Raw genomic sequence first — 27,191 nt, 5'->3', positions numbered from 1 at the left:
ATCAGTATGATAGTACATGGTCTGCCTTTCTCAACTGGCTAACGGTAAAGTAAATTTGTAAAGGTCGGTATGGCATAACATATCTGTTGTATGTTTTACAAAACAAAAAACTCAATAAAATTTACATGAGAACAAGAGTCCAAATATCAAAAAAAATAAATAAAATTACCGCCAGGTGGACAAAAATCACACCATCTGGCGGGAAATCAGCCAGCTTTTTCAATTCACGCGAGAATGTGTACAAAACAACAAACATGGCGCCGGCAACGCTTCTGGGTTGTTTTCATCGAATGTCGTGATTTTAAAGTAATTTTGAGTGATAAATAATTTTTTTTTTGTGATCATTGAAAATTTGTACTTTCCCAACAATAAAAACTACTTGCCCCGGGCGATGGTTAACATTGAGCCCTGTCATCATAGGTGCATGTCCACTGTGAAAGACATAATCAAAAAAAATAATCTAGAAATCACAATATAAGATTTTAGAACTGTCAATTTGTATGATACAGCTGTTAATAAGTATCTGAACACCTATTTGGTACAGTAGCCTTTGTTTGCAATTACAGAGGTAAAACGTTTCTTGTAGTTTTTCACCAGGTTTGCACTCACTGCAGGAGGGATTTTTGCCCACTCCTCCACACAGATCTTCTCCTGATCGGTCAGGTTTCTGGGCTGTCGCTGAGAAAAGAGTTTGAGCTCCCTCCAAAAATTCTCTATTGGGTTTATTTCTGGAGACTGGCTAGGCCACGCCATAGCCTTGATATTCTTCTTCCAGAGCCAGTCCTTGGTTATCCTGGCTGCTTGCTTCGGGTCATTGTCATGTTGGAAGACCCAGCCTCCACCCATCTTCAATGCTCTAACTGAGGGAAGGAGGTCGTTGTTCCCCTAAATCTCGCAATACAAGGCACTAGTCATCCTCTCCTTAATACAGTACAGTCGCCCTGTCCCATATGCAAACACCCCCAAACCATGACGCTACCACCCCCATGCTTCACAGTAGGGAAGGTGTTCTTGGGATGGTACTCATCATTCCTCTTCCTCCAAACATGGTTCCTGGAATTATGACCAAAAAGTTCTATTTTGGACTAATCTGACCACACTCCTCTGGATCATCCAATTGGTCAAAGGCAAACTTAAGACGAGCCTTGACATGTGCTGGTTGAAGCAGGGGAACCTTCCCTGCCATCTGGACCTTTTTTCACCAAGCTGCTTGGCAATTTCCCCGTAGCCCTTTCCAGCCTTGTGGAGGTTTACAGTTTTGTCTCTAGTGTCTTTGGACAGCTCTTTGGTCTTGGCCATGTTAGTAGTTGGATTCTTACTGATTGTATGTGGTGGACAGGTGTCTTTATGCAGCTAACGACCTCAAACAGGTGCATTTAATTTAGGATAATAAAGTCCTCAAGGGTCAGAATTCTGGCTGATAGAATACTTAATTGCAGCCTTATCATACAAATACATAATTTAAAAAATCATAGATTGTGATTTCTGGATTTTCTTTAAGACGATCTCTCTCACAGTTGACATGCACCTATGATGACTATTTTAGAGCCCTCCATGATTTCTAAGTTGGAGAACTTGCAAAATAGCAGGGTGTTCAGATATTTATTTTCCTAATTGCACATCATCCTTCCATCAATCTTACACAGTGTTTCCATGTCTAACTCAGCAGTAGAAACTATTCCTCAAAGGGATTTTTAATTAGGGCTTATGAGGACATTCTGAGAAGATAAGAGGTTTATCTGCAGGAGGTAACAGTAAGAGCTTTATCAGTTTAGAGATCATGGAGGAAATCTCCATAAAACTCTTTTAAACTCTTCACTTTCTTCCTGATGACTTTGTTCAGCCTCACCTTGAAAAGCTCTNCCCTCCATGATTTCTAAGTTGGAGAACTTGCAAAATAGCAGGGTGTTCAGATATTTATTTTCCTAATTGCACATCATCCTTCCATCAATCTTACACAGTGTTTCCATGTCTAACTCAGCAGTAGAAACTATTCCTCAAAGGGATTTTTAATTAGGGCTTATGAGGACATTCTGAGAAGATAAGAGGTTTATCTGCAGGAGGTAACAGTAAGAGCTTTATCAGTTTAGAGATCATGGAGGAAATCTCCATAAAACTCTTTTAAACTCTTCACTTTCTTCCTGATGACTTTGTTCAGCCTCACCTTGAAAAGCTCTTTGCGGATTCGTCCCCTGAGGAAGTCTTTTACAAACTGTGTGTTCTCTGCTTTTTCATGAACCTCCTTGGTTCCTGCAGCCAGCATCTCAGACAGATCCTCTGGACTGCAATGGAGATTCCAAAAAGAAACAAAACGAAGCGATAAACTCACTTGTTCTCCAAACCTGAATCAGTCTGAAGTGTTTTTTTCTAGAAAGCAAACCAAATAATTGCAAACAGGTTTACCTGAGGTCACTTTCTTCCTTCTCGTATCCTGGCCCTGATCCATTGGATACATTGGTCTCCATCTTCTCTGCTGACATCCGCTGGGTTGACTGCTTTTTGGTCCAACCTGAAATTAGCTAATTTCAGCATTTTTGCCACATTGCAGCCACAAATTTCAATCTACATTATGAGGATACATTTATATTTACCCTCTTAGTTAATGTGTTGTAGAACTACAGCACATTTTATTGAGTGTTGAGGAGCATGTCTTTCACATGCACACCCAGTTTTTTTTTTTATTTTTTACTTTTTAGTCTTGCCTTGAGTTACATTAAGGTCTGTACTTTAACTAGACCTTGGTAGTTGTGGGTATATATATTTATGATTTGTCCTGGGAAAGGCAAACCTCTGTTCAGTCTAGCTTTTGGCCTCTAATAAGCTTATGATCAATGCTTGTCCTCTATTTACCTATTTACATCTTTCCACCTACAATTTACATCCTGAAGAAAAACATCCCCCACAGCATGATGCTGCCACCACCATGCGTGAGGGTGGTGGCCTAGTGGTTAGGGCATAGAGCTTGGAATCCTGAGGTTGTGAGTCGAAACCCACTGTCACTCTGGGTCTCTGAGCAAGACCCTTAACCCCTGATTGCTCCACTGGCGCCCCACGATGGCAGCCCACTGCTCCCCAAGGGGATGGGTTAAAAGCAGAGACAAATTTCTCTAATGTGAGATCAATAGGGCTGGGTAACAGAAATCGATTTAATCGTTTTGAATCGATTCCTTTATATTTTTGCAAAATCAACGTCAAGGGAATGAGATCGATTATTACATGGCGTTCACATTCAAATTAGCAGGAATGATGCACTCAAGATTACTTCAAGCCAAACAGCTGCAAATGTAGCCAATAGGTTGACTGAAGACGTTAACAAATGGGGGGTGACCAGCAAACAGCCTGTAGTTGTTACAGACAACGCTGCAAATATGGTTTGTGCAGTGAAGATAATGCAGCTCATGCATGTCTGAGTGAGTGAGGCTTCACTTTTCACAAACAAGTTTCTACTTATGAGACAGTTTTGTTCACATCTCAAGTTTAAACTGTCTGATTTACACGTTTGCACTTTGTGTTTAATATGACAGGAAAAAATAAAATACATGAGTATTTTGAAACACAGTTGAAACACTTTCATTACTGTAAAAACAGATTGAATCGAAATTAATCTATTTAGCACTTTATTAATGAAAATCAAACCGATTCAGAACTATGGCGAAAATACCCAGCCCTAGAGATCAGTAAAGTTCAATTATTGTTATGATTTGCAGTAATGTAAAGTAAGGCCTTTATTTAAAAGCTCTATTTATAAATGCAAGTCAGTATTGTTAATCTGCAGGTCACATAGTGCACCAGATTAAAATCAAATAAGATGCACATTATATTACAGAACCCATTAAAGACCACCCGTTAGGACAAAAAGCAATAATACTTAATATGGGAACTTAACTTTTAATTAATGATGAGTGTAAAGCTGGTGAAAACAGACACATATTAAGCTAATTGGCCTTCTTAAAGCCGCTGACCTTGGTTAAACCCAAAAGGAAAGCACCACATTGACTGTCAGCAAACACAATTGGTCTCTTTGGATCACAAAGGAACCTTTAAACAACATCCATGCTTGCATGGCGTAAAACGTTGAAACAAAAAAACACCGAAACACAGAACAGGCCTGATTTCTGGGGTTTTCCAGTAATCTCCGTCACTATGATGCATAAAGAAAAGCGTTTCAAAATTTTCTGATAAACTATTACAATGAAGCTCCTTTCATTTCGATATTTTAGAGAAATAATCCTGCTCCACTACAGTAAAGAACTAACATAAACTTGATGAAGCGTCGCTTTTACAACAGCTAACTTTACTCGCAGCTACGTGAGCTAAAAGCTAGCTAACAAATTAGTTATGATTAAAAAATAGTGACAACGTAACTGGATGGTAATAACATATTTTGCTCTTTTTTTCTATTGGTCTTAAAACAGTCAAGCAGAACAAACCTGTCCTCCTCCAGCTCAGTTCTAATGACTTATAAATTCAAAAACAGGATACGAAGCTCCGCGGAACAACTTTACTCTGAAGTGTTTGTTCCTACCCGGTTAGAACAGACATGCGATTCTCTACCGGAAATGATAGCGGAAATAGGTAGTTCCGGTAAAATAATTTGTAGTTTTAGGTGATAAAATAAATAGCATATTTTCTGCTTTCTACTAAAATCAGTTATTCTGTTTTACATGTTAATAAGTCAGCTGCCGCTTTTCCAATCTACATGTACTGGGTTGCATCAATTTAGATTAAATAAATGTAATTATTTTTATCACCAAATAATTAAGACAATTGCATTCATCTGATTTATTTTGTTTTCTTGAAGAACCACTAAAAATCTACCCCCCCTGAAATTTCACCACAAATTTAAAACTTAACAAATCTTCTTTACCAATGTCCGGCAGTTTTGATAAATGCATTATGATGGTGTGTTGCAGCCTCTCCCTCAATGGAAAGTTAATCCCTGTAATCTGATACTTCCACTTTTAAGGGCTAAACATAATCTTTAAAGATACATAAACCCTAGTCCTCACATAGTGGGGTTCATTGAAACCAGAGGTGTCAAAAGTATTAATGTTTATTACTTGAGTAGAAGTATAAATCCTACAGTTTAAAAATCATTTTCTATAAGTTACAGTATTATCTTAAGTTTTTTAGTTGAGTAAAAAAGCAAAAGTACCATTTTTAAAACTACTTTCCTGCATTACTTCTATTAAAAGTAGAAGTAATCCAGGAAAAATGTCAAGCACTGACGCTTTAAACCTTATACTGCACTACCCTATTAAAGAACATTTTTCTATAATTCTGGATAACCTCCTTATGCTTAATTTTCTTAGTTTATAACTAATGGTGACTGTCAAATTTAACTTTGCATCATCTTGAAAAACAATTTATTTTGGTATGTAATGAACAACAAGTTTGTTGCAGCACCGATTTCAACCACAAAGACATGAATTGTCTGGATGAACGAAATTATTTTGATGGTTTTTATTTTTTTAAATACAAACAAAATAAACAAAAATAAAAATAAATCAAACAAAACTAATGAGTATATCATTAAAATGTTAGAAATTAGAGATATTTGCAAAAAATGTAAGGAGTAGAGGTAAAGAGTTAAAAAAAATTACTCCAGTATAGTGTAGATAACCAAAATTTCTAATTAAGTAAGGTAACAAAGTATTTGTACTTCATTTGGAGCCGTTCTGTAGATATTCCATTAGGTTATATCCAGGTAACGTCTTCCTATGAGCGAACGAGTTGAAGGCACAAACTAAACTGTTCATAATTTGGTCTTTACGGTACGCCAGCATTCATAACAAGTAGGTGAATCACTGTCCCACAGACGTCTGCGGTTATATTTTTTATATTTCTATTTTTTTAAAACAAAGCGGCATGTGTATGACGTCATAAAAAAAAAATGAAATTAGAAAAGTTGTAATATCCTGGAATATGTTTCCTTTACATATAAATATATCTGTACAGATTTATATGTGCACAATAAAGAGCTAAGGAAAGACTATATAGTAGTGGACTTGGATTATTGCACTTGTACTGCAGAGATGTACTGACCTTATAAATAAGAGAGAGAAGAATATTGCACGAGTAACAATATTAAATGTTTTGCAAAAGATGTCCAAAGAGTGCTGACCCTTGTCCCTCTTCCTATCACCTGCTCCTTCCCCTAATTGAGGAGTTGTACAGCTTGATGGCTTGAGGAACAAAGAAGTTCTGCAGTCCTGAATTTGGGGAGGAGCAATCTCCCACTGATCAGGCTCCTCTGAGTGGTGAAGATCATGTGCAGAGGGTGGCCGGCATGGTCCATAATGTACAGCAGTTGTTAAGTGTCCTTGTCTCTGCCTCTCCCCAGAGGGTCCAGCTTCTTGCCAATCACAGAGTCTGCTTGCCTAACCAGTTTGTTCAGTCTGGAGGTGTCCTTCTTGGATGTGCTGCTCCCCCAGTGTAGAAGAGGACACTGGCAACCACAGACTGGTAGAATATCTCCAACAGATAGTTGCAGATGTTGAACGAAGAAATTACAAAGAAATTACAAGCAAAATACCATCTACTTTTCTTTTGTGCCTATTTCATAACAACACTCTAAAAAGGATTTGACATTGAAACATTGATAATTATGATTGTAATATGTTAGTATCTGTATTACAAAGATTCAGCCCATGTTTTTGCTTCACACTGAATCAAAACATACACACTAAGCAACAACAGACTGGCTTCAAAGGCTATTCAAAAACTTAGTTTTTTTTTTGCTGAGCCAAGAACTATTTCTGACCATAAATTACCTCAGATGGACAAGGGACAAAAGATGTTGTGATAATCCAACAGATCTGGAAGCAATTGCAAATAAATATATTGCCAATTAAGGATGAGGATACAGAAAGACTTCTTCCAAAGAACAAATTATGTTCTTTTGTTGTTTTTTAAAAATCAGAATGTATATGTAAATGTACGAATACTGCTGTTTTTTTGCATTTTTGTTATTTCTAATAAATGAATTGGTTTCTCTGTATTTTTTCCAGTTGAGTTGTGTAAAAGAATAAATGTCACACTACACCGGAAAAGTTTTTAAATGCGTTTGACTGCTGTGATCTGTCTTTTTCTTTTCAAATGTCAAAAACTTGATATTTTAATGGCAGAACATAAAATTGTTAGACTCACTGTATTAGCAGAAGATTTTGCATCTCAATCCAAAAGTAAAAGCATTCATAAAAGAACAAATCTAAACAAACAAAATTTAGCGATTTGTTGCAGTTGGTTACACTTTATTAGATAAGACAGCTTTTAAACACTTGGTATTATGAACAAAATTTGAGTGCACTCTATTATAATGGAACCAAATTAGTACATATAAAACTGAATTTGAATCTCTCTTTATGATTGGGTTGATGTGATTATATTGATTTGATCGATATGTTTTGCAAATTATCTTAACTTTTTTTCATCTGAGATTATTGACATTTTTAATTGATTAATATTGTATACATTTGGAAAGTGAAAACAAATGACCAAATCAGCACTGTGTTACATTTGCTTTACTAATAAAAATAACTAATCTCTCTCTAACAACTTATACAGATCTATGTTTAAAAAGTGATTTTTTTCTAGTCTTTGTGCATATGAGAATAATACATGCTCTGCAAGGATTAAGGAGCGGATGGCAGGAAGCTGAAGCGACCTGTCTATCATTTGAAAATATGCCTGTCTGTTTTCTGCAGATATGTGTGTGCATGTGTGTGTCCCTGTCTGTGTAACATGTGTGAACATGGATGCATATGTAGTTGTGTGACTGTCGGAGCCTGAGATCAGTCTGGTGGAAGGATGGAGTGTCAGATGCTTTATTAGCGGGGCAGCAGGGGTGCCTCCCCCACCCCCTGCTACCACAGGAGGCCAGCGGGAATGAGATGAGCTAACAGGATGAATCACGCCTCGCCAGTTGGGCCAGCAAGCTGTTGCTATTGAAAAAAAAAAACACTTTTAGAACATTATTTATTCCACTGAGGCACAGTGCTTTGCAGAAAAATGTATACTCTCTTAAATCTAAAAGGTTTTGTTTTGTTGCACCATAAATGTAATTTTTTTTTTTACTGGAACACAAACCTTATGTGAAACGGGAACAAGTGGTACGTCAGAGTGAGGTGGAAACCATATGACACACAGTTTCAGAGACTATTTACAGGTAGAAATCTAATAATTGGGCTCCAGAATTCAATCCAGCATAATAAACCACCTTCAGAAACGACCCTTAATGGGAAATAAAGCCCACTGCTAAACACAGCAGTGAATGCCTCAGTGGTCTGTTAAAGAGCATATAAAGGATACAGCATCATGAAATACAGCAGAAAGGCAGGGGTAAAGGATGGATGTTTTCAATTTGCGATTGTAGGACTTCATTTCTATTTCTATTAGTTAGTCCCTCTAAATATACCCCACAGGTACAATGGTTTGATTTATGGTCAAATTGGCAGCACTGCTTTGGATTTCTTTGGAGTAAAAGTTTTGATTGGGAAGTTATTATGTCTCCATACACTCTACCTGGTCCTGCAGTACTAAGCACTCTGTTGAATGGCTTATATTGATTAGCAACACCCATTCTTTATGGTTTGCCCACATATTTCCCGTGATGCAGCATTAGCAGAGCTTTTGATATCTACTAATATAAAAAATACCAGTAGCTTTGAAAACATATTTCCTCCTTTGCATGCTTCTCTTTTTGTTGTCTTTCTATCAGACTTAAATATTTTAGATCCGATTTTTAAATCAGAGAAAGATAACTTTGTTGAATATAATTTTATTTAACAGGAGAAAGAAATGGCTTAATGGGAAGAAAAAAATAATCACTCTATTACATATTAACTGTTTGGGACTCTTTTGGCAACAGCAACTGTCATCAATTTGTAATAATGTTAAACAGAATAATAGAAATATAATTTCTTGCTCCCTAGAGGATTGTTTTTAACCTGACAACAGCCAGATGCATGTCTAGCTCCGCCTAGCTCCTAGATGCATCTGGCTGTTGTCAGGTTAGATAGTTTTGCAGACAAGCAAACATGCAGATTGTGAACATATAAAAACAGAAATAGTGAGAGTGGGCAATAAAGGCAAATTTACAGAAAAAACTAAGAGTAAGGGGGAAAATATTTGCCAGTTGTCTAAAATGGTACACTCAGATTTACTAAAAAGAGCAAATTAATTATATAATTATTTTTTTAAAGTGCGACATGCCCATTTAAAAAACACTAAGAGTATATCTACAAATAAATAAATCGGTAAAAGACTATCATTTTAAACAAACGGTTCAAAATGATATAAAACTTTAACGAAGAAACAAATCCACAACTACAAATATGTAATTTTGCTCTTAGTTACAGAGTGAAAACATCATCTTTATGGTTTAAATCCATTTACACAAACAGCGTCCCCAGTTGCCACGGCAATTCTCGCGAGAACTGAGAAATTAAGACCTTTGAAAAGTTTATTAGTTAATTATAATATATTTATATCATAATTTTGTTTTGTTTTTCATGTATAAAATCACACATCAACTGTAGAATTACGATTTTTTCCCCCTCGAAAATGTTGATGTAATCTTCTTTTTGACAAGCAGCAGGTAAAACTTGGCTTCCGCATCCGTTAAGTGTGTTTTCGCGGGTGAAGAATTTTCCTTAACCTGCGTGTTTATCGTATGTTATATCTCGCAAAAGTTGTACACACGGTTATCTCTTATCGCTGGTCCAGATGTTTAAGTTTTGCTTTTATACAAATATCTCCGACAGAGCCTTTTGAGAAGCATGTCTCTGCTGTCTGCGGTTCAGGACGCTATCGAGACATATAAGGTCGAACAAGCCAAACTAAACCGCAGCATTCAACTTTTCAAGGAAATCTTAAACAGCCTGTGAGTAGTATTCTTCATAATTGTGCATTAGTACACTAAAGACATAAAGAACAGTTACACAATATCTGACACTTTTCTGCCTTTTTATCCTGCCGTTTTGGGGAGGTGGCGTATCTGGCGCTGTGGCTTAGTTGGTTAAAGCGCCTGTCTAGTAAACAGGAGATCCTGGGTTCGAATCCCAGCAGTGCCTTTTGCTGCATTTGTTTTTTTTTTTCTTTCCTGTGTTTGCTCTTTTTCTATTATTACTATAAAAGAAAAGAGATAAACCAGACTCCATATTTTTTATAGACATAAAAATACAGTGGCAAATTTTTTTTTATTTTTTTATGAGTTGTATTTAGTAAATCAACTCTTTAAAAAGTCAAATTACTCTGTGTTACTAATAAAATCTCTTATCCTAAACATATACTTTAGGCATGAGCTGCTATGGGATTTCTTTAAGATTGTTAGTGGAGGAAAGTCTACAGTATCCAACCTTGTAACCAAACCTAACTTTATTTTAGATATATACTAACATCTTAATTTTGATAAACCCGTGTTAAATAAATGTAAAGGCATTGGAGCTGTTAATATCTATTATAATTTTCCTTTGCCTTTTTTGTTAGTTGTTAATCCTTTATGTTGTTTTCTACCTCTGTTAGAGGTAAATAACAGTTTAGTTACTTATTTACCCCCCAGGACACCACAAGCAGAGGAAGGCACTGAAGTAACACATACAAAAGAAGATGCTGCTGCAGGTAACTGTATTTAAAAAAGGCAGAGTTTGATGATTATTGATAGCACTGGAAGCATTTTCCCCTTTTAAAAAAGAATTTTCTTTAGTTAAAAAAAAACACCATTATTTATATCATGCAACACAGTTATTTCCTGAAATAACTTAACTGTGGCTGCATGCTGCCCTTTTCAGATGCAGAGTCCTCAAAAGCAGAGAGCGAAGATATAGAGCTGCTTGAACGAGCACTGGAAAAAGCCCTCCGGGTCCGGACCTTCTCAGAGGTGTCTAAACAAAACTGCAGCAGAAGCAAGCTATCTGCACAAGAAACAGAAAACAAGCTATCTGCACAAGAAACAGAAAACATACCGGCTCTAACCGCAGTGACTAAAGATGTTCAACCAACCATCAAGTCAATCAAAAAACCTGTCAGCCTTCATAGGAAAAGGGACAAAAAGTCTAATGTGTCACTTAGCTCAAAGCCTTCAGCGGTTCAAAAACCAGAACAGTCCAAGAACCCAATCCAGCGCCATCCCTGCTTAGAGGCTGGGGCTGGAAATCACCAGGCTGCTAGGAGATTGCAGCAGGCTGTATTGGCAGGATCTGCCTCCCCTGATCAGATGACAGCCTTGCAGCCTAAAAACAAGGCAGTCAGAAGCAATCTGCAAAGAGACAATGCCCAGAGCAAAGCCGTGCCTTCTTCAGTTAATACAGTGTTCTTTTCAGGGACAGATGGGTCTGGTGTTGACACTTTGCATCAACAGAGTGGGTAGGTTCTACACAAGTGGGCTGTGGAAATAATCATGTTTTTTATTTGCAATTAAAGAGATAAAATTGCTTTGTTTTGCTTTGGGGCAGGGGACTTTCTGTACAAACTACAAAATGGAAATCGTTGAGGAGAAAACAAAACAGGTTGCTGAGTACAGTTTTTTTTATTGTATCATGTTATTGCAAAGTGTGGAGTTATTGTCTGATATCTGACTTTTCTTTCTGTCTTTTAACTCTAGATTGTGGGAGAAAGTGATGACCCTACAGACGAAGCCTGATCCTGGGAGGAGTCACTTCATGCAGAGAATGAGGGCTACGGTATATTCTGCTTTTAAATATATTTTTAAATTCCCAAATGTTCCTTTTTAAAATCGGTTAATTCATACATGATAACTTACGAAAATATTTATACCCCTTTGAACCTTTCAATAATTTAATGGCACATGTCAATGAACTTCATTAGGATTTACATTTACAAAGCAACAAGAAGAATTACACAAAATAAACAAATGTGCCGTTCAATGAGCTTATACTAAAACCATCCATCATCATCCTTAGAGCTGTCAGTAATAGGAAGAATGTCTTTGCTCATCTAGAAACAAAATTTTTGTCCTTTTCTTTCAAAATATCTTCAAAAAGGAGATGTCTGAGAAGGTTTTTTTTTTTTTTTTTTACTTTAAATGGGCCATTTTAACACGTAAACATTCTTTGATTCAAATCATTCCATCTTAGCTCTCTGGTTGTCTGTTTAGGGTCCTGCTGTGTTCCTTTATCATGAGAATATCTGTTTGTTCATTATTGTCCTCTATCAGACCTCTGAGGCCTTTACAAAAAGCTAAATTTATTCATTTATTAATGATTTATTTATAGGTTTACTTTCAATTAAGTAACTTCTAAGTGTGATTAGTTGCACTGAATTTCATTTAGAGCTATTCTGGGTAAAGGATGTTTAAATTACAGAAACAAAGGGCATTTATAGGGGTTTGCAAAAACAATAAATCAAGAACCATATATATTTTCTAGCTATGATCTACTTTGCATTGTCCGATGTGCACTAAAACAAATATAAATCTCTTTTTTTTTTTTTATTAGGAAGCAATGCACATTACAGTAGAGATGTGTGTCGATGTGCACATCCTTTTCACATTGGGTAACAGTATTTAACAACATTTACATATCGGCATCATAAAAAATATTGTGCAACTCAAACAGTTGAGAACAAGGCAAACAATCGACCTCCAAGGGTGTTTTTGTTAGTTAAATCGTACGAACAGTACACCACACAACTGAAAAAATAAAAAATTAGCAAAACAACCTAAATAAAAAACAATTATAGAGCGAAATAATAAATATTGTGATAGTAACAACTAAATAGCTGAGGATCTAATTAAGCTAAAATTAGTATAAAATAAAGTCACCCAAGAAATCAATAAATAAAAGCAATAAATAAAAAGAAATAAATAAAAAAAATTCAGTAAAAAAAACAGGGGGAGAGAGGGGTCAATCAGAGGGAAGGGACTGAGGATGGTAGAATGTAAGAAAGGGAAGCCATTTGTCATAAAATTTATCAGGATTACCTTTCACTGAATATCGGATCTTTTCCAAATTCAGAAAAGACATGGTGTCATTGAGCTACTGGGTACTGGGAGGGTCTTTAGTCGACTTCCAGTGTAAAAGAAGGCGGCATCTTGCCAATAATAAAGTAAATGCTAAGATAGGTAATTAGTTAGAAGTAAACCGCTTGTGGTCCTCTGGGAGCCCAAATATGGCAACGTGGGGGGAGACATTTATAACCACAGAAAGTATTTTTGCAATGGTATCAAAGTAATTCAACCAAAAGCAAGAAAGTAGTGGACAAGAATAGAGCATATGGGATAAGTAGACAAATGTAAATCTAAATAATAAATTTAGGTGCTTTTTTTCTTTATTTGAGGAAGTGAGACACTTTGCCAAAGGTACAAGACAATTTACATTTAAAATAAGAAAAATATTATTTCAAGTGCATATTATCTAATTATATTATTTTAAGATTAAAAATACTAATTCCATTGGCAAATCATATTATTTACCTACTCAAATAAAGGGTAAATGCACATACCGTAATTTAATACATTTTTGCTTATTTCTAGATAATTTTTGCAGTGAAGGATCTTGTTCTTATGTTCTCTAATGTGGAACGGTTCAGGGATTATGACCGGTGCTGTAGTTTTATTACACTGATCGTCCTTCATTTGGTTCCCCGTCCATTACTCTGACCCCTTTAGTTTCCTGACGATTGGCCGTGTGGCAGTCCGGATGAGACCAGGTTTCTACTCCACAGCATAACTGACCAAGGACTCAGCCTAGCACAGCTCTATCGGACCGAGGAGATTCTCATCAAGCAGCCACTAGAAACGGAGGCTGAGCTCCTGGGTGAGAAATACAAGCAATAAAAACCAAGAGTGCAATAATGAGTAGAAATGACATGGAGTGATGAGATTTGTATCTTAGTGTGGATATCTGTGGTTAACCACACCACAGTTGGCAGAAATTGACTATTTCCAGGGTTTTAGATCAATTGATGTTTAGTTTTGAGCATTTCCCTTTTTTGAAACACAGCTGGGGCTTCTCTCCAATTATTTCGGCTATTATGAGCCCTTCATAACCTGCCAGCAGAGTGCTAATTGCAGCAGTGTTGCTCTACCCTTGCAACACATCTGTCAAATTAAACCTGCTTTTTATTATCATCCTCCACAGGTGAGGAGCAGAGCAAGTCCCCTTCCTGTCCTACAATTGAGCAGCTGCAGCTGACAGCAGCAAAACTCCACCTTTCTGCAGATAAAGTGAAACAAGGTAAAAAATCTTATATGATGAGTAAATATGGCAGTGCCAGTTGGAAATTGAATTTTTCTATCATCTTAAATCTGCATTTTGTCAAAGTGCATATACTGATCTCAGTACTTTTAATGTAATAGGTGTAACAGCACTGAACTATTTCAGCATCCAGCTAAAATTTATGTAAACTTTATAAGGATAAGTATTATAAGTATTTCTGAGCCAGGATCATGAGACACATCATTTTTTAATCTCTTGCTAATGTTACTGAAAATCCTTAGTTTGCATTTTCTGGTAATATGTCCTGATATAACTTTAGAAAACATAAATAATGATGTCATGACTTTTAAAGCTTCTAATGGGTTAATACATGAGATCTGGATTAACTGGAGGCAGGTTTGTTGGAGCGTTTTTGAACAACACTTCAAACAATCTGCTTTCCATAAAAAAAAATCTGTTAATTCAAAATAAATCAGTGGCTAAGTCATTTTCATGCATAAATATTATTGCTGTTTAGGAAGGAGAGAGGCTTTGTGTTCTAGAGATGAACGATACAAAATGTGCACAGTAATCCTAGAAGGAGCAAAAAATAATAAATCTCTATGGACAAGTCAACTAAAGCTGGTAAGAGTTGTTACCTGCAGTGAGTCCTGCACCAATATGGGCTTTAAGGTAAATCGATCAGGAAAAAGTTGTGATTGCATAAGAAAATAGAAACAAATTACAGTTTTTAAATGTCCTCAAACCAATAAGCTCCATTAAGGAGTTTTAGGAATTTAAAAAATAGATAATTCTGTAAAAATATTACAGCAACGCTTCAAAAAAATATCACCTAAAAATGTTATTGTGTAAATAACAACAGATTAATCATTTGAACCTTTTGAATGATCCCATTACTTTCTGGGAAGGATGTTTGTTTATCAGTCTGTGATAAATATGTTGTTAGAGGCAGCATGATGGAGACGTTTCCAGTTAATTCTAGGATCCAACACCTTCTATGTGAAGGGGGCTGAATGTATGCAATAGATCTGACAGTATTTAGTTTCATCTCATTTTAGAGGGATTTAGGTGGTGTCATTTGACCATCATTTGAAGGATGGTTTTACCATTGGCAGTGCGCTAACGAGCTAATGTGGATGTCAGCCTTAGCATGTGGAAAATGAAAACAGACCCTCAATAAAACCTTGGTGTCAGATCAGTGCTTTGCTTGGCTTCATCCATGACCCCCCTACCCTGGTGGTGGCTGAGCAGAGGTCTGTTTATTTAAAGCCGAGACTGCAGAGCGAAAAAAATAAAAAAAATCTTGGGGTACGGTTGCTGACGCTCTAAAAATAACCTGGTTTTTCCGTCAGAGTGGAAAGCATGGGATCGATGGAGGCCAGAAGGAGGCTGTCTTTGCCCGTCTGAGACAACTGGTGGGTTCAGAGATGGGTCCTCTTCACCTCTGCCCATCACCATAACTTACAGAACGGAGCAGGAGCTCCAGCAGCTGGAAAGGCTGCGGATGAGAGTGGCACTGCTGCAACAAGAGATCTACCTTGAACAGGTAAAGATGGTGTTTCCGTTTTAACTGTGAAAACACTCTAATAATTTCTTTTTTTTACTGTTAGCCATGAATGATCCTATAGACTCTACGTCTGCTTGTCAGGTGCTGTTGGACACTGTATCCCCTCATCTTTCTTCCATCAGACCTGGACCTGGATGTCCAAGCCCCAATGTGCTCAGAGACTTATACTCCCTGCTTGGTGAAGGAGGGCAGCGTTTCACTGCTATTGTTCAGGACTCTGAGCATGAATGATTCCTGAAATTGTACCACTGGGAATAAACAGTCAAAAGCTTAGCAACAGAAAAACTTACACAAGGAATCAACAGCAGTGCAATGAAAGCAGAAGAGTCACTCTAATTATTAGAAGATCAATTAAACCAATTAAAATGGGAGTAAATCGTATTAAAATATCCTTTGAAGTTTCCCTGGTGAACGAAAGTGCCTGAGCTCTTATTGATGAGCTTTCTGTTACGCATCAGTGCTACACCTCTCCTCTGATCATTCAACAGATAACCTAGAGATGAAAGCAGGGTCCAGTTTCTTTTAATGTGTCTGTAAGAGTTTAACTTCTTTCCTAAAGCAGAAACTACAAGACATGTCAGCTGTCGCTCACAGATGGTCTCCATCTGTTCTGACTTGAGTTTGAGCCGTTTTGCATTTGATTTGTGATGAACTGCAACATAAATTGATTCTAAGGATACTGATTTAGGGGGGATTAATTAAAATTGCAGAACTAGATTTTAATTAATTAAGGTTTGACTTGCCAAATATCTGTAAATCATGTTTGGATTTCTCTTTATATGCATAAATAAATACTTATGAAATCCTCTGAAAGTTGTAAGCTGACTAAGATAGAATTTCAGGTTCAAAAGGTTTTAATACTTTTAAGGCATGTTATGTATTCCTCTGCAACAACCATCCCAAACATTAAGTTTCATGGAAACTTGTCATATCAAGAAATAACTAATTATCATTTAAACATGGTAATTATAGGATGCCCAGTTTTGCTAACCTAAAAACATTGGCAAACAGATCTGTACTTAACCCTTTCTATGGCAATCAGTGAAATAATCCAAATTTCAAGCCAATATTTTTATTGGAATCCAGGATAAGACCTTATTACCTTTGTAACATTAAAAAAATATGGATATTTTGATTGCAAGAATGAAAGTCAATGTAATAACAAGAAATGCCAACTTGCCCGAATAAATTAAGAAAAATAACAAAAATGCTTCTAGAAGAAATATGAGTGAAAAAAAACATAGTTTATAAACCTAAATATAATTTTTAACTAGGCTTATTAACTTTTTAACTTTTCAATTAGCTTTTTACCTTTTTTATGACTTAACTTTTTTTTTTTTTTTTTTACACTTAATTACCAGTAGGTAAGGGCTCATCCTATTAGTTAAATGCCAAAATAAGACATACAGCCATGTAGCAGCATCTTTGCTGAATAGCTGGATATAGATTTTGTGCTTCTAGACCTGTGCAAGTGATCAAAAATAGTAACTTGCCCTTTAAAGGATTAAGGAACAAGTTTACATCCTGTTTTCCTCTGAATAGCTGCTTGGATACATGAAAATAAATTAAGTGTTCCTGTGTTATCTGGTTTTGGCTCTGATTTAAATATACAGCCAGAGCTACATCTTAAAGGTTTACAATCAAAGCTTAGTTAGGTGTTAAAATGGCTTAGTCAAAGTCAAGGCCTAACTTAATTGAGAAACTGTGACAACACTGGATTTTATTTTGGTATATTAGAGTAGATTGGGTGAATATATATTCATTCCATTCCATAGCTAGTTTTTTGTCTATCACATAAAATCCCAGATAACATGAATTTTGTCATGGTTATTAAAGTGTTTGCTGTGTACTGCAGTTACCTGCTATGCCAGCAGGTGGCACTCAACATGAGAGGTGACCACTGGCATCACTCCATAGTGTCAAATGTTATTAGTGTAGGAATTATTCAATCAAAAACCTGCATATTGTGAATGGACTGAGTCCATGCTCCTGATTAACAATAGGATGTCAGACTTCCTGATTAACAGGTTTATACTGGGGTGCTAAATAGACATTAACCTCCTGCTGTCTGGCTTTATTTAATGTGTGTATTCTGTGGAATAAGGTTAAAAGGCACCTCCACCATTACGCCTCATGTTTCACCATATGTTTTTCATTTCCACATTATGTTTTACGTATAAACATTCTCAGCCCATATGGGTCCAGCACTATATGTTTATCATGAAATCTCTCCATTTCTTGCCTGTTTTAAGTGTAATGTGAAGGCTATGACGTGTGGACAGCAGGGGCTGTGGCAGATTCCGCGACAGGTGGCGCTGGGTTCACACAGCAGGGCGTGGGTGTCTGAGCTCTGCCACACACACAAACGTAGGGGACACCCACACCCAGGCTGAGTCACAGACGATGCGCTCAGGGACCTGACTCTCTGCAAGCTGGAAATCGCATGTTTCCCCGAGGAGAGAAAGAGAAATAAGATTAGAAAAGAGGACTATTTTAGTCTCAGGTAGCCTGTTGCTTTAAAGCAAGAGGCTCACAATAATTCTATTGACTAATCCTGTTAGAAAAGCTGGTATTAGTAAAAGTGTCAACAAATATAGCAAAAAGCTGCCTTGAAATACAGCTGTGAATGACTGCATTAAAGAGGAGAGAAGGAGCATGCAGGGAGGCATGGTGTCAACACCAAACATTGGTCCCTCTGGGAGAGGCGCCTATGCAGCTCAGCCTTCCTCTGACCTGCGTACATCAGCATCTGCCTTGCTCTGGCTGTCACCAGTGAGCTCCCCCACTCCCACCAGCATGCTCCAGCCCTGCCCAGTTTACTTTCATTCTCTCTGTCCCTTATTTTCTCACGCCTATTTTAGTCTCATAATGGGAAAATCAGAAAAATTGTACTTCCTAAGAAACTCCATGGAAGTAGGCCTACCTCTGGATCTCACTCATATTCCCACACTTGGATAGATTAGCTCATACATTCCTTCTTACGTTTCTTTTCTTCTGGCTTTCCTTTTTTAATCTGAGGCAAAGAAGTGCAGCAACGAATCCAGAGAAACAAAACCAAGCTAGAAAGAATCCACTTCTCTCTGAATGCCTCTTGCTTTAGAGATTCCAGTTTCCCACTCCCTCTTTCCTTCACAAACACATTCTGTACTTTCCCTCTTTTATTTGTCTTTGGTTCATGAATACGTCTTTAGCTGGGTGAGCTGCTTGTTAACTCTCTGTTTTGTTTTATATTCTCCCCAAACAATTAGTCGGTTTAATCCCCCTCTTTCCCTCTGGTATCCTAACACCAATTTTCCTGCACAGACAGAGCCATGCATGTCATTTAGAGAGGAACATTAGGAATATGTTCATTTGTTTCTTTTATGCCTTTAATTATCAGCAGTGTGTCTGTTGTGTCGTACTAATGGGGGCCACATAAGATCACGCACTTTTACGTTTCTGTTTTGTTATTTAGTTTATTTGATGTAATAGGTTATAGTTATAGAAAAGAATTATAAAGGTGATAAAATAGTACAGGACTGTAAGAATAAACATCTGAATGGTCTTGCTTTGGCTTTCAGACCCTTTTTCCTAAAATCCCAAAATTCAATTCAGTTGTCTTTAAAAGTCGTGGCATCAATAAAATGAGCCCTGAGTGCTTAAATGAAAAAATATCTGGACTTCTCTTACCTTTTAAAGGCATTTCTGATCCTAAAAGTTTCTTTAGTCTAAGTTTACAGAAATTAGACTCAAAACTTTTGGTCACTTGTAATCTGTATTTATTAGTCTACCTGTTGGGAGTTAAAATCAGTAGAAACAAGGCTGTTCTGTGAAGGCATCAGAGGTTAGTAAAGAGGGAAGAAAGATGTTGAAGGACAAGTAAAAGGGTTGAGACCAGTCAGATGAGACCTGTATGTTTCTGGACTCCGTGTGGGCAAGAACCAACAGTGCTGATCCCCCTGAACGCGTCATCCCCAAAGTGAAACATGATGGTGGCAGCATCATACAGTATGATCATCAGGGCTCCTCTCCCCTCTATAAAAAGACATCATTTCAATTGACTGTTCTCCCTGCTTCCCTCTGGGAAGAGGCTTCACAGCATTCAATGCAGGACCAGCAGCTTCTGCAACAGCTTTTCCCCACTGCCATCAGACTGTTGAACTGTTGAAAACTCTAATCCAGTTACAAATCAAGACTCTGCATCAAACTAATAACATTATACTTGCACTATATGGTGAATCTTCAAAATCAATTTTTCTACTGCATTTTGTACCATATCTATTTTTATTTTGCACTGCTTTGAACCTTCATTATTAATGCCTTTTGCATCATGTATCTCCTACATGTCTCTCCTACCCTGTTTACATTTGATCACTGCTGCACTTAAAGAAATGGAAATGTAATGTACGCTGTACAAAACCCTGTCTAATTCTTCATTTTCACTGCTAAGCTGCTGCTCATTCATTGTCGGAAAGCTGTTTGTCACAAAATTTTTCTTTGTATACAAAATGACAATTAAGTTTGTATAAGTATGAAGGTTTTCAGTGGCATCTCCATCATATTTTGAAGGGTCGTTTATACTGTAGACTTTTTATGATCTGGATTAGAACATGCGAGTAAAAGACAGTAGAGTATTCAAGGAGTATTATTGTGTTTAGAGAGATTAGAGACAAGCGAGAATGCATAATGGGCGGGTACTGAAAGGTGGAGGTGCAAAACATATTGTTTCAAATGAAATAATGAAACTAAATGGTAGTTTTTCCCTTTTCTCTCTTAGAACCATACAGAACTATTGATAATGTTTATACCTATGTCCTTCTGAGCACTGGGAAATGTTTTTCTTCACAAAGATAGATGCAGCTAAACGGCCCCATCATGGAAGAAAAGCTTCTAGAGGTTGCCTGTAACTGTGTTAGAGATTCAATAGCCAATGAAATAGGAATGATTCAAATAATATTTGTCCAATCAAAGGTTTATAATGTGGTCCATGTTCAGATGCTCTCCGTCCAGACAGACTTGACTTGAATTTGAGCTGTTTTGCCACACAAACAATCTGTTAAGGTTTGAGAAGAATCTACACATTTCCTTACACCTTACAACCAGTGTAGGGCAAGCTGCCTATAAAATATAATGAGTTAAGCTACAAGTTATTTGATGTAGAAAACTGGGATGTCACGACCACGCTAATGAAAAATGTAGTCTACCGTCCATCACTGCTTACAACTAAGTACTGCTGTGGGATTTTTCATTACAATTTCAATAAAACACTCATGTTGTTTGCATGTTGAAACAACATTTTTTAAACATTTATTTTTTTCTTGGTCCTTTCTTTATTTCCACAAACCGCTGTGTCACTTTAAAAGGCCCCGTTAAATCCAGGAATGCCTCAAGATAAAGGCAGAAATCCAGATGTGTCCTTGTATTTATCCATTCCATGCATATCAGCCACAGAGAAGAAAGCTTTCTTGGCTGATGTTATTTTCACAGAAAAGCGACTCATGCACACTGAGGGATTAACTACAACCAGGTTGCCTTCATTCAGAAAAAAAAACTGACTGAAAGAGCTGGAGCTTACTGTGTGTGTGGGTGGGAAAATAACAGGGGGCTGCCTGTTTTTGATCACAAACATGGCCATGCGTGAATTTATGCCTCTTTTCAACCACTTTTATTTTTGATTTGTTGTTGCAGATCATCTTTTTTGTTGTTTACTTGCATATTATGAGGCCATTGTGGATTATGCAGAACTTCCCACACAGAATTGATCTGTGCTGCATATGTGTACTACCACATTTATAGTATTGAATAAAAGAAAGCAAAGGTTTCTCTCTCTGTGTTTAGCCTTATCAGCAGGAGACATTTGAATTCCAGCTGGTAGTGTTATATTTTTTTGTAAAAAATAACAAAAATAGAAAAAAAGACTTCTTAAAATGTGAATGATGGGAACATGAGGAAAGGAGGGAGTTGTAAAGTCCTCTCCCCTCCCCCTTCCTATGGTTTCTCTACTGATATCCTCCTTTCTTTAGGAATTGATGTCACTAAAAACAAGCCAATCGTACCTCATGGACTTCCTAGTTGTCCAGACCTAGCTCCTCCCATTCCCTCTGTGGTTTAAATATATTCCCTGGCACTACTATGTGCAGAGTGTACAATGTGCTGTCGAAGAGCCAGCAGCCTGCGCAGAGCGATACCGCCAGAGAGGAAAGGAGAGAGGAAGGAGCGTGTGAGTGGATTTCAGAAGCCTTTATATGATATGTTCTAGAAATTACAGCTCATGTAATTTCCTCTGTCTTGTACAGTCCTTATTTTAGAGGTTTTCTTCTTTTTTTATCTCCCGTTTCTCTTGGCTGGTGCTTAAGATCAGCCCTTTTGATTCGGTCGGATCGGCTTGCACCCACAGCTAGGATGGGCTGTACAACGGGACAATTTGCTTGCCAACCACAGCCCCAAATAAACTCTGCCCAGGAGAGCCTGTCTCTGGAGGCTAGTGGTGCTAAAGTCCCTGAAGTTCTCTCTTCCCTGGAGCGTCTGTCTCAAGCTACAGGAGGCATGGAGAAGTCATGGTACCGCTGCATCTTTCCCTTCGGCATCATCTCATTGGTCATAGGGATTGCAGGCACAGGGGTAACCTACACCTACAATGACCTTCCACAGACTAAAGTTGTATCTGTAGTTTTACTTGTCATGGGCATTGTGCTGCTGATGATGGCAACGGCATGCTGGACTCTCCACAAAAAGAAGAGAAGGAAAAAGAAGGAGGGAGAGTCTCTGGCATCCGAGCAGTGTCCCTTGTGAAGCACATAAAGGAAAGCAATTAGTAGAACCTAATACAGAGTTAGACCAAGGGTTTGACTGTGTTCAAGGTCTGGCCAAAAAAGCCCTCACATTATCTTCAACAAGTACCAAATGCCCTCAAATATTTATCACAGATTTAGAGATAGCTTGGGTCAAGAAATCGTAGCCAAAGAAGAGTAGTTCTGGTCTAGAGAAGGTTTTGGGATCACGATTCTTTAAATATTTTTTGGTCATCGGGTGTCTTGTGTCAAAACAAGCACTACAGAAACACAACAACAACATAATGCATTTCGCCACCACTTGCATATTTACAAGCATGAGAGACCCTCTTGAGTTTGAGGACATCCAACACGAAATCCAGGACTGCTGCTGGAGTCACTGCTGCCGTCATCTGGAACGTCAGTCACAGGATTCCTCTCGCAGGGACAGGTGATTCTTCAAGAGGCCAGAAGTGGGCCAAAGACTGGAACCTAATACCCAGCCAAAAGAGCAGCGCGCCATCGTCACCCGCCAACGTCATTCACTCGTCCTGTGACACTGCAGCAATGTGCGAGGGTCTTTTTATATGCAACGAGAGTGGAACTTGAGTCTGGCAGGATGTTTGTTGGCATGTGTGCCAATGATGAGCCGGAGAAGGCAGAGGAACCCGCTGGGCTCAGATCAATGTTTGGATGAGAGATTTCTTTAGAAATCGGACAAGGAAATAAAGCTTTGCACATTATGTCTATCTCCGGCAAAGAAGGTATACTTTAAATAGCCTTTTGTTGCTTTTTGGGGGGCATTGACCTTTTAACTGTTTGCCTTTCTTTAAATGTGTGGGTACACCCAGCCTTATGTCTATGAGAGGTGCTTATTGAAGGACACTTGCTGGAGGGGGACATGCCACTGCAGGGGCACTTTGACTTATTCTGCTCCTCCACTGCCCCTCCCGCTTGGTGCCTTTAGCAAATTCTCATGGAAAAAAGCTCTCTCACATTCCCCCATTTCCATCTAAACTTATGAAAAAGAAATCTGTTTCTAATTTTTCTCGATAAGGTCTCTTTTATAGTTGGAAGGAAGAACCTTTGTCAGAGTAGAGCACAAAGCTGCTACTAATGTTTAGGCTCTGATAATCTCTGGGGTTTCCTTTTACCATGCATTTTCTCTCAGTCTGCTTGTAATTAATAGCATTCAGTGAATGCATGGAATCCCCAAGGCTATTTTATTTGTGTCTTAAACGCTCCCTGTGACAAAATGTAACGTGAATGAAAAAAGAAAGGTGAAATGAAAGGAAGAATGCTTGCAATGTAAACAGAATGAATTGGATACACGCTGCTCGTCTCCACGTGAATGACTCACCTTACCCTGCAGGATCTCTAAGGACCTTTATTGATTAAAGATGCATTGATCCTCAGTGATGCTTGCTGGAGAAGACGTGTCTATACATGGAGGTGGAGCAGTTAGCTTACAGAGCCACAGGCCTTCTCAAGCTTCAGCCTACCAATTGCAAACAGGCTTTTGCCTGCCTTCCATGATGCTCATTTACTGTTAATCTAGTTTAGCATACTAACCTGACCACGATTGGACTGAATAATAGTTGTGGTCAAGCTTAAGATCTTGGAAGTGTTTGCTTTTTTAGATTTATGGGGGAACATGGTGGTATGCCTGCAGCTAGATTAGATTCAGTCACCCTGAAAAGAAAGTAATTATTTAACAGGCTATATGCTGCATCACTGGTGGTTTTAGTGACAGTTTCAGCTGAACTAGAGCAGCTCCTCTCTGAATCTATTCTAATGCCTTATGCAAAATTTAATAAATTCGAACCAGTTTCTTACTCTTGTTTTTTTCATTACATATGTCAGTTTATTTTTGTGCAGAGCAACGGGTTCCTTTGAACACAGAGGCAAAGCAGAAGACCTAAAATTACATTACATTAGATTGGATGATGGCATAACAAGCCCATTGCCTTCGCAGCCTGTGTGTGAACTACCCTCACATCTATTCACTTAGGGGAGGCCCTTTGATAAAAAAAATGGGATTTTGTGCCTCTATTGTTTTCTATACATAACAACACATTGTTTGTAATGAGCTGAACAGAAAAATTATCAAAAAGAACCTCTCACTTTATATTAAACTTTATTTTTGCTAAAGCTTGTCACTCAGAGGAGCAGAAAGAAAGTAAGATCAGTATTCGTCTTGGGAGGATGTAGTGCTTGCAAAAATACAGAAAAATGAGGTAGACAGTATTATATTCCTGCCTTGGCTTGTATATCAGTGCATTTTTCACATTACAGTACACACTGACTATATTATGTTTGTATAGGAATGCTTAAATTTGATTTTTAAGCTATTATGTGCCAGTATAAGTTGATGGGTAGTGACCAGATATATTTTTTGTCTGAGAAAGTTAATGATTTATTTTCTGCCTTCTGAATTTTTAAAGGGAAAGTCTACCTCTCTCTGCTGCAGGGACTTACGTCCTTCTCTTTGTAGACAGCTAAGCTGTCGGTTTGTCACGTCACTAAATGTATTGCTTATTGTGCCCTCTAATATTTGGTGCTGTATATAGATTTGTTTTTTTGTATTATGTATTTCTACCTATGTGTTCATTTTTACTCTTTCTGTTCGTATTGCATTAAATAAATGTCAATGTTTCTTGTGTCTTGAAGAAAACCTTATTATTATGTATTGAATGGTTAAGTTGTTTACTTTGTAAACAAACTAGGAAGAGCTAAAAGCTCTAGAGACTTTTAGATGGTGGACATATTAGAAATAACAGTTCTCCCTGTATCTATGTTCCCAAACTATAAACACATGTGTCTTTTAGAAACACCTCTTTGGTGATGCAGTCCTTTGGTAAATAGTCTGCCCCCCGTCAACCTAAAATAAATAACTCCCCCTACTGGCAGGCTACCCTAAAAGACATTAAAATTCTACTAATTTATAGGACCAGCAAACATATGCAGAGTCACACGTTTACATACACTCACTCCATTAACTATTTTATGATTTTGAGTTTTAGTGATCTTCTTAAACTGTTCTATTTTCAGGTTGGATGGAATATACATCAGGTAAGGTTACAAATCAGACCATTGTTGAATACCTGAAAGAATTGAAAACAGCCCTAACTTTTTTGTAGACTTCAACAAGATTCTGGCTTAATTCTGGCCGTTATTCTAATTAGATTTGGTAATGTTATTATAAATATAAATACACCGACCTGGCTTTTAAGCATTGCCTACAAATTTTTAAAACTTGCTTTTAACTGGTGGGAAAATAATGCAGGTGTGGAAGGGGAACAGTGTTTACATCTGTCTGCAAGGGTGGAGTTGCCAAATGGAGGAAAATGCAGACAGTGGTGGAAGTGGTCATTTAGATTTTGACCATCAGCACAGATAACAGGAAACAAGTTGGGAGCAACTCATCCGCCTCTGAATCTCAAGGACTTGGCCTCCAACCAGAACATTCAGCAGTATTTGGCCTCTATCAAATTTGAACTATATACAACTGACATGGAGAGAGAGAGAGAGATGCAACAGGCAGCTCAACGTGACATTATTTAATTTGGATTGGAGCCATCTGGAGCCTGATGGCTTTATTTATGCTTTATTCAAATTCCAAATCAGCAGCATCTGTGCAAAAAAACAAATCTGTATCTAATTAGTTACCTCCTGCATTTGGCTCCAAATGGTACCTTCATGGGGAGGATGAAGTGACATTTCACTTTCAACTCCGCTTAGATATGATGACAGCTGTTTTAAAGACAGGTGTAGACAGGAGGCCAGACAGTCAACCTGAATCATAGTTGCAATAATGTTAAAACCCCATCTCAGCCTAGTTATTGTTATTTAAATGTGATGATACATATTAGATTTAATGAGCCTGGGTAATAATTGAAGAGCGCTGTCACGGAAACTCAATTCTTATCATCATCTTTGATTATTATCGTTTCCAAGAAGCCATTTTTGCTCTTTAATGAATACTCTCTTTTCCAAATCTCTTTCAAATTAAATGACTCATGAGGATGAAGGTTCGACTATCATTCATCTTCAACGACACCTCTTTATGTGTGGTACTTGACAAACTATGTGGTTTTATCTCTATAATTATTTGGTTTGAATTCACCAACTAGTTCATCTTTTGCCATTAGGTCTATGGTTTCACTAAAAAGGGTTTGAGATGAATGAGCATTTCTATGGAAACAGTGTATTTAATCTGTTAAGAATGTCAGAGCCCTTGCCCTGACTGAGGTCACTCATGCGATCAGCTCAGATAATTTGATCACATTGTACCTCCGGTGTGAAGTCAAGGAACATTTAAGTCCCCTAGTGATCCTAAAGATAGATAAAAATGTATTACCCCAGTTTAAGAAAACATGTTTTGAAGTTTTTAACAGATACGTAGTTATCATTAAGTCAGTGGCCTTTTTTGTGATGATATCGGTGAACTGATGTTGTGCAAATCACTAGTGAGCCTGAAAGGAACAAGTGATTATAATTGGTGTACTCTGCTACTTTATGACCCCTTTCAACAGACCTGCAATCAAGAGGACACTACTCAGCCAAGAGAAACGAGATGCAACACAGAGGTCTTGATTATTTCAGTCCCTCAATGACCATGCTTCAAAGGCCCAATCAATCTGTTTCTATCTATCTATCTATCTATCTATCTATCTATCTATCTATCTATCTATCTAT

The 27,191-nt window shown here is 37.6% G+C and overlaps 2 protein-coding genes and 1 non-coding gene across 3 annotated transcripts in view; 2 read left to right on the top strand and 1 right to left on the bottom strand.

Moving 5' to 3' along the window:
* The window catches only part of hmox2 (heme oxygenase 2), a 13,475-nt gene extending 8,916 nt beyond the window's left edge, over positions 1 to 4,559 (bottom strand). Inside the window, exons 1-3 of the mRNA XM_015372194.1 lie at positions 4,431 to 4,559; positions 2,404 to 2,509; positions 2,165 to 2,282 (exon numbers count right to left, since the gene is read on the bottom strand). Coding sequence (XP_015227680.1) covers positions 2,165 to 2,282; positions 2,404 to 2,480 — 195 coding nt within the window. The 5' untranslated portion in view covers positions 2,481 to 2,509; positions 4,431 to 4,559. The remainder of the gene's footprint in view (positions 1 to 2,164; positions 2,283 to 2,403; positions 2,510 to 4,430) is intronic.
* A 5,055-nt stretch (positions 4,560 to 9,614) lies between these two features.
* Positions 9,615 to 16,321, top strand: LOC107083142 (chromosome unknown open reading frame, human C16orf59). The gene is made up of 9 exons (XM_015372139.1): positions 9,615 to 9,883; positions 10,562 to 10,620; positions 10,791 to 11,364; positions 11,454 to 11,507; positions 11,603 to 11,681; positions 13,628 to 13,775; positions 14,100 to 14,195; positions 15,530 to 15,723; positions 15,826 to 16,321. The coding sequence occupies exons 1-9, from the start codon at positions 9,780 to 9,782 to the stop codon at positions 15,973 to 15,975; spliced, it is 1,458 nt and encodes a 485-aa protein (XP_015227625.1). The 5' UTR covers positions 9,615 to 9,779; the 3' UTR covers positions 15,976 to 16,321.
* On the top strand, positions 10,000 to 10,073 carry trnat-agu. The gene has a single exon. It is a non-coding gene; the product is annotated as a tRNA-Thr (tRNA).
* Positions 16,322 to 27,191: the final 10,870 nt, after the last annotated feature.

Source organism: Cyprinodon variegatus, unplaced genomic scaffold (assembly GCF_000732505.1).
Source record: "Cyprinodon variegatus isolate N-32 unplaced genomic scaffold, C_variegatus-1.0 Scaffold69, whole genome shotgun sequence".
Classification (NCBI taxonomy): Eukaryota; Metazoa; Chordata; class Actinopteri; order Cyprinodontiformes; family Cyprinodontidae; genus Cyprinodon; species Cyprinodon variegatus.
This window is presented reverse-complemented; position numbering and strand designations above follow the sequence as displayed.

Bases quoted from the DNA above. Each gene is read 5' to 3' on its own strand.
- LOC107083142 (XM_015372139.1), top strand. From the start codon at position 9,780: ATGTCTCTGCTGTCTGCGGTTCAGGACGCTATCGAGACATATAAGGTC. The intron at 11,365-11,453 runs GTAGGTTCTACA...GCTTTGGGGCAG, and splicing joins ACTTTGCATCAACAGAGTGG to GGGACTTTCTGTACAAACTA. The intron at 11,508-11,602 runs GTTGCTGAGTAC...TTTTAACTCTAG, and splicing joins TTGAGGAGAAAACAAAACAG to ATTGTGGGAGAAAGTGATGA.